At 42.0% G+C, this 12,711-nt stretch overlaps 2 protein-coding genes across 3 annotated transcripts in view; both read left to right on the forward strand.

The window, feature by feature from the left end:
• psmd14 (proteasome 26S subunit, non-ATPase 14) overlaps positions 1 to 2,279 on the forward strand; it is an 82,107-nt gene extending 79,828 nt beyond the window's left edge. For both annotated transcript variants that reach the window (XM_055638140.1, XM_055638139.1), the window contains exon 11: positions 1,869 to 2,279. In XM_055638140.1, the coding sequence (XP_055494115.1) occupies positions 1,869 to 1,967 (99 nt within the window). In that variant the 3' untranslated portion in view covers positions 1,968 to 2,279. The remainder of the gene's footprint in view (positions 1 to 1,868) is intronic.
• Positions 2,280 to 2,969: 690 nt separating this feature from the next.
• Positions 2,970 to 11,743, forward strand: tbr1a (T-box brain transcription factor 1a). Its single transcript, XM_055638138.1, has 6 exons — positions 2,970 to 6,514; positions 7,096 to 7,250; positions 7,459 to 7,580; positions 7,824 to 7,982; positions 8,640 to 8,701; positions 10,673 to 11,743. Exons 1-6 carry the CDS (start codon positions 5,835 to 5,837, stop codon positions 11,538 to 11,540), a joined length of 2,046 nt encoding a protein of 681 aa, XP_055494113.1. The 5' UTR covers positions 2,970 to 5,834; the 3' UTR covers positions 11,541 to 11,743.
• The last annotated feature ends 968 nt before the right edge of the window (positions 11,744 to 12,711 follow it).

A 12,711-nucleotide genomic window follows, 5' to 3' on the forward strand; every position in this document is an offset into this window, starting at 1 on the left:
GACAAGGCCATCAAAAAGGCCAAAAGGGACTTCTGCTCTAAGCTGGAGGATGGGGCAGATGTTCGGCAACTGTGGCACGGCTTGAATGAAATCACCTCTTAAAAGGCAAAATCAGGAGGCAGCTCAAACGACAGCGAAGCATCACTTCCTGACGAGCTCAATGCGTTCTACGCACGCGTTGATAGGGAGAACACTGATGTGCCTTCCCGAGCCCCCATGCGCCCTGATGGTATTACAGTCATAGTCACAGAGGCTGACGTCAGAATATCCTTCAGGGGGGTGAACCCTCGGAAAGCACCTGGACCTGATGGTATACCCGGTTGAGTTCTCAAAACCTGTGGAGACCAACTGGCTGGAGTATTTGTGGACATTTTCAACCTCTCACTATTGAGGTCCAAGGTTCCCACCTGCTTTAAAAGGGCTTCAATAATACCAGTGCCGAAGAAGAGTAAGATGACGTGCCTCAACGACTACCGACCAATGGCACTAATGTCCGTGGTGATGAAGTGCTTTGAGCGATTGGTTATGGAGCATATCAACTCCTGCCTCGACAAGAACCTCGACCCAATACAGATCGCCTACCGGGATTGTACAGTAGTTATAAGAATATTTGTAAAATAGTTGTTTGATGATTTTGTAAGATGGTGGTGGGTATGTCACCACGGTTTTGATTTTTGGTTTTTGTATCGTGTTGGAATTTAAATAAATAATTTTTTGATACAAAAAAAAAAGCTGGTTACTAAGTTCACGGAACTGGGTCTGTGCATCCCTCTTGCAATTGGGTCCACAGATCACAGTCTGTTCGAATTGGAGGAAATACTTCATCCTCATTGACAATCTGTACAGGAGCACCTCAAGGCTGCGTGCTCAGCCCCCTGCTCTACTCACTCTATACTCATGACTGCGTAGCCAGACATAGTGTGAACTCCATCAAGTTTGTTTTTTGAGTATGTGTGCATGTGTATATATACACACATAGCTTTTTTTTCTCTCATTTGTACCATGTTTACATATTATGTTGTGCTGCAGCAAGTAAGAATTTCATTGTTCTATCTAGACTCTTGACTCTGGAAATCTGCCGTCCTTGTGGCATCACTACCAATAACCACAGATCTACAGCAATTTGTTTGAACTCAATAGTGCATGCTAAAAATGATTATTTGATCTGGGCCTTAATTTGGTGGCCATGCCTGTGAAATAAATTTAAGTGAAAAATAATATTTTCCCGTTTACTTGCAGTAAAATCTCTGAACGTGGACCCAGTAAATCATAATTTACGGAAGTTCCAATTTAAAAAAATATTACACAAAGACACAAAATTTCAGAAATGTCTTTAAACATTTAGAACCACATTTTTTGTACATTATACCACAATTCTTGAACTGTGTGAAGTAACAATTTTATCCACTTTGAACATCATTGAGAGATCAAAAAATCAGTGAAAATGGTTCCTCTGTGCTTTCACTCATTTTGTCTGTGGGGAAAAAAAATCAGTTGGCATCCTTCAATGAATTTTAAACTGTAATTAATCTGTTTTTTTAGCTGAGAATTACCACCTGCATCCTTCCTCTGAATTATTGTCTGACATGTATTTTAGAGACTCGGGATTTAAATATGGTTCACAAATTATTTTCCTTTATAATCAAGAACTATAGTTTTAATCATTTTTAAATTGCTTTGTTTTAAAGCTGCAAGATACTTTCATATTGTATAAAATTGGACTGATATGGTATTGGAAAATATATAGGGTCTTATTATTGGGTATTTAACAATTGTAATGATCGGGAATAATGTGGCAAACTCACAAAATTACTACCTTGCCTGGAAAACTATGTCATTCGTTAATAGATTATATCTTTATCTTTCAGGATCCAAAACGTCATTTGGAGGAGCATGTCGATGTGGTGATGACTTCAAATATTGTACAGTGCTTAGCAGCAATGTTGGATACAGTTGTATTTAAATAGTGAACTGTAATATTATAAACGTGAGGCATTTTGTTGTGTTTTATTATGAGGCGGTTTCTACTCAATTCACACTATCATTGAGACTCCTGAAGACGACCTAAAACCCCAGCCATTACATCTAAAGCTGAGAACAATCGTGCAGTACCTGCCTTTGTTTTTGAACCATTTTTCAGGACAAATGGATTTCAGCTCTGTTTTTCCCATTTTGTAAAAATATAGTCAAAACGAGTGTCCAAATTTGGTTTTTGGTATTTGCACTCGTGCAAATTTTTGCATCTCAAAACTACCAATAAAATAAAAGTTAGAACTGTTCTTTGTTACGTGACTTCCCACTGTCACATACAAACAGATTTGTGCTGCCTTAAATTAAAAAAAGGGTTTTGCAATTTCTGAAGACTTCAACCTGAAATGCGGTAGCATTTATAAAGCCGAAATCTTGACTAGATAAAAGCAGTTAGATGTTCCCTGATCCTTGTTTATTAAGAGTTGTTCTGCACTGCAGAGGTAGCACATGTCTAACACCTCTAGGGTCGTAGCTGTGAATATGGCAGATGCTAAGGTCAAACTAGAGTCTAGTCTGTGAAGAATGACATTTCTGAACCAACTGCTTGGCACGGGGAACGTTAGGTACATTAACCCACTAATTCATGAATAAGACATGCACAAGATTTTTTTTTTGAGAATGTTATGTTACGATTAACCTTGCTACAATCCAGCCATAACTTGCAATGACTGGCGGTTGTAAACGACAGTACTCCATAGTCATTACAGATTGTTATAAAAAAATGTTTCTATCATTTATTTGTAAGGGGTTGGTGGTTTTACAGTATCAGGAATAAATAGTGTAAACACATCTGAATGTATCATTGAGTTGCAGATCTGACAAAATTGGTATGCATTTCATTCTTGCAAGATGAAAACATTTAATTGTTCGCCTATCAACCATACAAATTTCTTGAAATAAAAAAAACAAACATAGCGGTCTCTACATGAAATGCAACTATAGATCGGATGTAAACTTATTTATGAACTGCAGGGCGCTGGATATCAGTACATTGATCATGGAAGGTTTTAACGTCCGTGGTAAAACTGCAATCACCGCGAGGATAAAGTTTTGCGTATTATGTATGTAGTGCACATTTGAAAGTGTTCGACGCTTTCAACACTGAAAATCCTCAAATCGTTTGAAACTGGTCATTCGACATTTTTTTTTTCCCTCGTGTTTAAACATTTTTTTCAAAGATCTTGAAATATCCCGAGCTACTTTGAGATGATCGATTCCTCTCGACTTTCAAAGAAAACAGAATATTATCTTCACCTCTCTTACTGATGGATATTTCCCCCCAACTCCCTTCCCGATACTGATAGAGAACTGGGCAACAGTACCGTCTTGAAATGGGTTGGACGATAGTACGATTATTCATGCGGTAGAATTGTATAATCAATCTTCCACATAAACACATTATCTGGAACATCTGAATGTACCAGGCACTTGCTCGGTGCACACACCCACCAAACGCGTTTATTGCATTGGTATAGCTGTATAGTTATAACTATATATATAGTTATACCAATGACTAAAGTACTTTAATATCAGAAACTATTATGTGCGCTGGTAAAAATGTAATGAACATGAATCACGTAGATACATAACAGCAAATTCTGCTTGTACTAATTCAAAAAGTCCCCTTACTGCACCCTGATTTAAACCGGATTGATTAAATGATTGTATTGTAAGTTTCAACGTATGTGCGTGAACTGTGTAATCATTTTAATAGGTTCAAATTAAATCAAATGACAATAGATTTCATTACATGAATCCGACGTGCCGGCGAGTGACCGGATTACATTATTCTCCACTGTTTAGTTTTAATGGATGAAGTTCCCCAAACAATAATTCCAAAAGGCAACATTATGTTCAACCCCCATATTAATGTATTACCTAGAGAATTGTGATTTCGCTCCTTATTTGAAGCATAGGACTCCAAGTGTTTTGACGAGAGAACCATGTGCCTACATATATAATTCCATGTCATATTGACCTTTTAGTCACTTTATCCCCCTATCTTTTTAAAATCACATTAAGTTGTGATTTGCATTGTCCTGTACTTGGAGATACTACATTTTCCGCAGCACGTTCAGAATAATATTCATACTGGCGCCAGTCAGGCCGCGGTGCAATTTCAAATCCCATTTTACATCAGAAGTTTCTAGTGATAAAATCTGCCAATGCGCACCTGAACACGGGCACTCTCAGACAGAAGAATCATTGGAACCTATCCGGTTTTGTTGCGGGGCAACACGGGGGAATTGGGTACGTTGAGATGAACATTTGAAGGCGTTTTTCATTGATTATAATGCTTTCCAATTCACAGAATGATAGGAAACGCGCGCAAATGTGAAACTATGATATTGAATAAAATAGACTAAAAGTTATTCAGCCTATTGCGTTCACTTCATCTTAAGCGAAATTGTGACATGTGGAGTATTACATACCTACAATATGTACAATAACTCCAAAGAATGCATTTAAAATACGTTAAATTAGTAATTTGGGACAGCAAATTAAAGTCCATGATTCTTTGTAACAAGCGCAATTGAAGTGAATAACAATGTTTGGGGTGTCAAGGAGCATACAATGAAGTATCTTCAATGGCTGGTATGGAAATACGCTGATCTGCAATGCTTTTCTATTGTTGATGACATTCTCGCTAAAGCGAAATTATTGCAATCTGAGTAAACAGCCGGGGAAAATGGCTCTTTCCCCACATGCCTCAAATGGCACGTCCACACATTTAAAGACGAAATCTGAACCAGCACTGCCAGCGTACAACTTTATTCCCTGCACTTCCACTGTGAGTGAAAAGGAAGAAAAGGTGAGGTCTTCTGCAGAATTCTTCACGTATAGGTACTCTCTTGCAGCTTTGCATTCACTCCGTATTTAAAAGATGAACGTCTCTCGTGTATTGTAAACTTATTTATTTATATCACTTTATTAATCTTACGGGTTTTTTTTGCGTATCCTTTGCTAACTTTTTTTCCGATAAAAGGTCTGAGGAACCCGCACAGTCGCTGACGCTGCGCTGACAGATTTTTCCCCCTACTTCATAAATAAATAGATTTAATAAAAAAAAACACATCAAAAGTGGCCTGCACTTAAATTGCTTCGTGCAGGTCCTAACCCTCATCCAAAGCGACATGTAAAAATGAAGTCATGCCGAAAACTATTTTCACAGTACAAAAAGCATAATTCGCAGATCACAAAATAACGACGGAATAATGTTGAATTGCGAGGAAAAAAAACCCGCACCAAATAAGTGGCGTGGGAGTATTGCTTATTTACAGTGAAATTACTTTTTCCTCCTCTTGTCTGCTAATGATCATGATTTCGGCAAGAAATCAAAGTTCACAAACAAGTTAAGTGGATCCTTATTCTTTGCAAATTTGCTCTCCCCTGTCCACATCATCCTCCGTCCAAAAACGGGGAAGGGGTGGATGGATGGATGGATGGATGGATGCTTGACAGCAACACGCAAACTGACTGTGCAATGAGATCATCTTGCAATTTGCCATCATTGCCATTAGGACTCAGGTGATTATCCTAATTAATGTCTGTCTAATTAAATTACTGTCAGCTGCTAACCAATAGCAAGAGTCGTTTCATTAGTTGTGCAACCGGAGAGATCAAAAGCGAGTCCTTCGTTACTACTGCAAACTGTCAATTGGCCAATTGCTTTTGGGAGAAAAAATCGAGTACAAGCCCTTTGTGAGAGTGTTTAAAGAATTGCTTTCAAGCGGGTTGGGTTTTTTCCTCCCCTCGCTGTTGCTGAGGGGTTTTTGTAGGGCGAAGTACTTGTTTGTGAAGCTATGCAGTTGGAGCATTGTTTATCATCATCTATAATGCTCTCGAAGAAATTTTTGAATGTGAACAGCACTTATCCCAACAGCGAGCTTACTCTGCACGATCCCATCATCTCGGCCACTGATAGCCTGGAGAGAGGTTCACCTCTGAAAAAAATTACCAGGGGAATGACGAATCAATCAGACGCAGATAATTTTCCCGACTCCAAGGACGCGTCGGGGGACGTCCACCGAAGCAAGCTCTCTCCTGTTTTGGACGGAGTCTCTGAAATTCGTCATAATTTCGATGGATCAGCGGCAGAGAGATACATCCTGTCACAGTCGAGCCAAGCACAGCAACCGACTGCTACTCCGAGTGCTATGTTCCCTTACACCGGCCAGCATGGACCCACACATCCTGCGTTTTCCATCAGCAGTCCGAGTAGGTACATGGCTCACCACCCCGTGATCACAAATGGAGCCTACAATAGCATTCTCTCCAATTCCTCTCCCCAAGGCTATCCGGGATCTGGTTACCCTTATCCCCAGCAGTATGGACACACCTACCAAGGAGGACCTTTCTACCAATTTTCTTCTGGTCAGCCAGGGCTAGTTCCCGGCAAAGCCCAGGTGTATTTATGTAACAGGCCGTTATGGCTTAAATTCCACAGGCATCAAACGGAAATGATCATCACCAAGCAAGGCAGGTGAGTAGACCTTCTTGATTCTTGTGAAAACTACCAATGTTTGCTTTTTAAATTGACGCCGCACCGAGCACTAACCAATTTCAGTTGGGAGAATGAGATTACCATCGCAGAGTCATGACCACGTTTATTTATTTTGAAGCGGCAGACACTAAAAACGGAGTTTCAAAAGACCAGATATTTTAGACGGGACTAGAAATTGTGGAATTTTAATGTATACATTATTTGCTCTGTAGTCTGAGCAGAATCCCTCAAGTCCCAGCAATTGAGGGGGTCTATTCACACTACAGAGTAGTTAGCGTGTACCTAATTATCGTTCCTTTATGTACTTATTCCTTTATCAATGTTTTTTTTTTGTAACTAAGAAACTTGCGTTTCTAACCAATGAAGAGATTTTATTTTGTCATCTCTTTCACTTTTTAAAGCACATGAAAGCAATGCAATTTTCAAAGTCAGGGCAAAGCAGTGAGTTGATAACTATACGTTCTGACACAAACAAGCTGGAACACATCTATATTTTAAATTTTTAATGTCTTTCTGGCTTTTATTCCTTTTTGATTTGTATCTCGGTCCTTCTATTTCAGGCGGATGTTTCCATTTCTGAGTTTTAACATATCTGGCCTAGACCCGACGGCACATTACAACATCTTTGTTGACATCATTTTAGCCGATCCAAATCACTGGCGGTTTCAGGGAGGCAAATGGGTGCCTTGTGGAAAAGCGGACACCAACGTACAAGGCAAGTTATTCTTTCCAGTGACCTGTTCTAGCCTCGGTTCAGCAATTAGAACAACTTATACAATCATACTATTCCACCAACTCCTTCCCACAGTTGTTCCCTATTCCTCAAATCCCAATTAGTGCGATTGTATATATGTTTCTGCTTGGCGATCCGAGTTCCTCTAATGGAGGGACATTGCATTAAATGGGCTGTTGCTCCTCTTTAGGTAATAGGATTTACATGCACCCAGATTCGCCAAACACCGGCGCTCATTGGATGAGGCAAGAGATTTCATTCGGAAAATTAAAACTGACCAACAACAAAGGGGCATCAAACAACAACGGCCAGGTAATGGATACATTCTGATGCCATTTCCATGTTCTCCATGTGAAAAGAAAATCAAAGATTTAAGACTTTTATAGTGTATTTCAGCACTTAATAAATGATTTTGGAAACCACTCGCTATACGTGAATGCTATTCTGACGGGAATATGACTGCTGATATAGATATGGATATGCAGAGTGAGGAAATAAAGCGCGTTTGTTTCTCTGGTTAAAGTAATGTTTTTTTCCGTGTTGTTTTACGGCCAGATGGTGGTTCTGCAGTCTTTACACAAATACCAGCCAAGGCTACACGTAGTGGAAGTGAACGAGGACGGAGCGGAGGATTCTAACCAGCCGGGCCGAGTACAGACCTTTACCTTTCCAGAAACGCAGTTTATCGCAGTCACAGCGTATCAGAATACAGATGTAAGCAACCCGGCGGCAATGCAGAGCATGGAATTGTAAAAGCCAAACAATTGTCTTTATGTGGGGTGGGAGGGAGGAACAAAATGGGAATTGTAGATCGCATCTTGGTCTGTTCCCACCCTTTAAAAAAGCTAGAGTTCTTTTGATAATTAAAATGCCTAACTTTGAATTAAACGTAGACGCGAGGTGCTGGAGTAACTCAGCGGGTCAGGCAGCATCTCTGGTGAACATGGATAGACAACGTTTCGGTTAGAATGTCACTTTGTCCATGTTCTCCAGAGACGCTGCCTGACCCGCTGAGCTACTCCAGCAGTGTGTGTGTGTTTTTTGTAAACTAGCATCTGCAGTTCCTTGTGTACATCGAATTACACTTGGTGTCAGACGGTACATGGAATGTTATGTTAAAATCGGGAAGTCATACCTGCCGGGTTTCTGATCATTTACAAAAACTGGCATCCTTTGAGTTGTGGAATTAAACGCCACCAGGGAACAAAGTCCCTCTCGTCATCTTGTTACGCGGACTTTCGCACTGTTTTCCACAACTCTTTTTTAAAAACTTTCAGGAAACACATTTAAGTTGTCTGCACCTTGTTAGGTTCCTGAGAAATTGGAGCGGTTTGATGCAAATATATATATATATTTTTTTATTTTAAACAGATAACGCAGCTGAAAATAGACCACAATCCATTTGCCAAAGGATTCAGAGATAACTATGACACGTGAGTTTGTTAGTTTCATTAAAAAAAACATATGCTGAATTGTTATCACATTTTAAACGTATACTTTATATTCCTCTGGAGATTCACGGTCTGGGATCAGTTACAGGGTTTTTAGTTAGTGATGTGCGTTTTTAAAAACTCGGTATTTTGGATACATTTGTGTTTAAATCCCAAGTATTTATTGTATTTTTGTTGTTGTTTCCTTGCGGATGTCAATATATTAACAGTAGTAGAGGAATGTTTTAAGAGTCTAAATATTCACGTGGTGCATGGGGTGCCTTCGAGGTGGCCAGAGACAGGGTAGTTGACGTGGGCTTGTTGATTTGGACAGCAAGTTGTCGCGTGGAGAAGCAGTCCACATGGTGAGAGGTTAGTTTGGGAGGCAGCGCCAGTGAACAGGGAGACTCGGTCCTTCCACTGCTGGACATTGAGGGGCAGAGACCGGTGGGGACACCTCTCAAACAAGTGAGGGGATATCACCCCAGGGGGGCACATGTGTGGCAATGGTGCGATATGCAAGGGAGAAGCGAGGTGCTAACACTACTGGCTATAACAATGGCAATATTGAATGTAGAGACACACTAAGAATCTAAGTGTTTCGTATATATTTTAAAACTTATTTTTGAGATAATACATTATTTGTGGAGAGCAGCGAATAAAGAGTCTCTTTATTTCGAAAGTAAACTTTATTCGTAATAAAACAAATGTACAATGTAAACATCGTGCAAAACTTAACTGTCTTAGTTGATGGGGTGATTTTTGGCTTTGCACGGTTTTTATTTCGCATTGCTGATGTTATTTTAAATAAAGGTTATTTTTGAAATATTAGAAGACTCGCCCCTCACCATGAAGAATACACTAAGAGTTACGCGCGGTTATGTTACTAGGTTTATTTTGAAAATGAAATGTTTTCTTAGTGGAAGGAATGAGTCTGAAGAATTTTGCACGTTTCTTTGACATTGAATGTAAGGTTTGTCTCTGAAATTAAACACGAATCTCTTCTCTCCAGTAAGAATATATTAAGTATTACTGTTTTGCACTGTTGTTTTGGATAAAGTTTTTTTATTTTGAAAAATAAAAGACTTGCTCCTCTTGACAAAGAATATAAATAGTTCTGCGCGGTTATTTTTACATCCTTTATTTTGAATAAAGTTTATTCTTAAAATTAAAATAAAAAAACGGTTTTTAAGGTTCTTTACATATATGCTTTATTTTGAAATACAGTTCGCTGCTCTTCCCCAATAATGGACTGGCAGTTTTGAACGGCTCTTTAACATTATATATGTTTTATTTAGAGCGGTTTATTTTGAAATGTATATAAAAAGACTCACTGCTCGTCACTACACTGAGTACTAACTTACACTTGTCCTTTTTACGCTTTATTTTTAAATGTTTACTTTTGAAATAAGTAAGATTCGCTGTTCCCCACCGTTTTAACTTTATATGTTTTAATTTGAAATAAATACTCGCTGCTCTCCCACATATTAAGGATCTAGGTTTATTAGACAATCAGTTCAAACTAAAGTATACTAGGTAGAGAAAAGGGGAAGATACAGAGTGCAGAATGTAGTTCTCAGCATTGTAGCGCACCAGTTCCAGAGACACAATGGTGCAGAGGTGAATCGGACAGTACCCTAGCTTATGAAAGGACCTTACAGAAGCGGGGAAGAATCTGTCCCTCAGTCTGGTGTTGCGCGTTCTTTTGCACTTTTATTTTGAGTAATGTTTTTAGATTTGACATCAGTAAGACTTGCTGCTCTCCACTAAGAATGCATTCGTTTTGCTCGGGTTTACGCTTTCATTTTGAATATAGTATTTTAATAGGCCTCTCCCCATCCTCTCTTCCTTTTTTTTCTTTCTCTTCTTTCTCTCTTCTCGCTCCCCTTTCCTCGCCCTCTTCCTCTTCCCCTCTCTATTTTATTCCCCCCTCAACCCACTCTTCCCTCTCTCCTTCTCTCGCTGTTTGTGCAGGATCTACACGGGCTGCGAGATGGACCGGCTCACCCCGTCTCCCAGCGACTCTCCCCGCTCGCAGATCGTGCCGGGCACCCGCTATGCGGTCACCCAGTCCTTCCTGCAAGAACAGTTCGTCAACAACTACGCCAAAGCCCGCTTCCACCACCACGGTGGACCAGGTCCGGGGGGAGGAGAGCGCAGTGTGCCACACACCAACGGGTTGCTGTCTCCACAGCAGCAAGCGAGCGATGAAGCGGCCGCCCCGTCGCCCCAGCGCTGGTTCGTCACCCCGGCCAACAACCGCCTCGACTTCTCGGCTTACGACGCCGACTTCGCCGGCAACGCGCTGCTGTCTTACGGGGTGGGGGTGAAGGCGCTGCCCCTCCAAGCCAGCAACCGCCCGCTGGGCTACTACCCCGACCCGTCGGGCTGGGGGGCGCGCAGCCCGCAATACTCGTGTAAAGCCAGCTCCGTCTTGCCCTGGGGCCGAGGAGCTTCCACCAACTCGTATCTGGAGGAGGCGGCGGCGGCGGCTGCAGCGGCGGCGGCGGCTGCAGCCGAGGGCCTGGGTCCGGCTCCGGGAGCTGGCGGCACCGACCGCTCCACCCTGTCGGCCGGAGCCGAGGACACGAAAGGCAAGGAGTTGCCCGACGCCGCCTCTTGGATCGAGACGCAGTCTACCATCAAGACAATGGACTCGGGGGCGGACGCCGGCATCTACGAGCAGGTGAAGAGGAGGCGTATGTCGACTGACGCCCAGCCGGCCGCCCCCGCTCCCCCCGAGAGCTCGTCCCCTCTCAAGAGCGAGGCGCTGCCCCCCCGAGACTGCGAGAAGAACTGTGCCAAGGAGATGGCTTTCTACGGTTTCTACTCTCACGCCTGAAGCCCCCTCCCTCCCACCCCCTTTCCTGCCTGGCGTATAGGACCCACATGCTCTCCAGATCTCCCCACCTTCCAAGTTCTACCAATTCTCCACTACATCATTCCAGACCTCCCCAACCCTTAGATCCCAGAGATTACTAGATCCATAGCCATTCCAGATCTCCAATTCCCCCCTGGATCTTACCCAGATCTCCAGACACCCCCCCCCCCCCCCCCCCCCCCCCCCCCCCCACACACACACACACACACACACACACCTCCTCCAGATCCCACCCACATTTCGTCCAGCCACCTCCCAGGGATTCCATCCAGATCTCATGGGATCCACCGGATCTTGTCCAAACTTCCTCCAGATCCCACTCGGATCTTCAGATCTCCCTCTCCCGGGACAGTGCCAAATCCGAGGCCGGCTTCAGTCTTTGGTCACAAGAGATTCCTGCGCGCAGCACAAAGACCTATCCACCTCGCTCCAGTCCCGTGTGTATCCTCTTCTCCCCCTTGTGCTGCTGACGCCTTCTCTCGGTGGCAATCCTAGGCCGGTGTTGTTTTTTTTTTAATTTTGCAAACACCCATCAGTGTTCTAAATGTGATTTAAATAACTATAAGAGTGAAGTTTTAAAATCCGTGTGTTCATCTGTACAGACCTCTCCCCAATACTTCAATTGAAGCTTCGTTTTGTAAATCATGTCTGTACAGGAAATAAATCCCTTCAATTCCTTTGGCCAACGTTTTGGCGTTGGCGTCCTATATACATTATGTGTACATATTATCATTTTAAATGGTAGAACGGTGGAATTATTTTGCGTTGAATGTCCTCGGGCTCTAGAATAGATTTTAATGCACCAGTTTTTAATGCAGCGTAGAATTTTAGAGTCCAGTTCCTGACATTGCCACGTTGTTAAACTGGACTCTAAAGTGACGGAGATCCCCCAAGAAATATATCTTGATCTGTTTGCAATAGGGGGAGGGAGGGGGTTGGGGTCCATGACGTTTTTTCAGGGAGGGCTGACATGTACATTTTGTCTATTCTGTAAAGATATGATCGTGCTTGTATATGGGTATACTTTTCCGTTCCCTCTGAAGTGAACGTCACATATACTGTTTTTTTCTTTCGCCAGTTAATGTGTAAAGTAAAATAATAAAAAGAAAATTAAACCGTGGTGGCCTTGGTA

The sequence above is a fragment of the Leucoraja erinacea genome, chromosome 7 (genome assembly GCF_028641065.1).
Source record: "Leucoraja erinacea ecotype New England chromosome 7, Leri_hhj_1, whole genome shotgun sequence".
NCBI classification, from domain to species: domain Eukaryota; kingdom Metazoa; phylum Chordata; class Chondrichthyes; order Rajiformes; family Rajidae; genus Leucoraja; species Leucoraja erinaceus.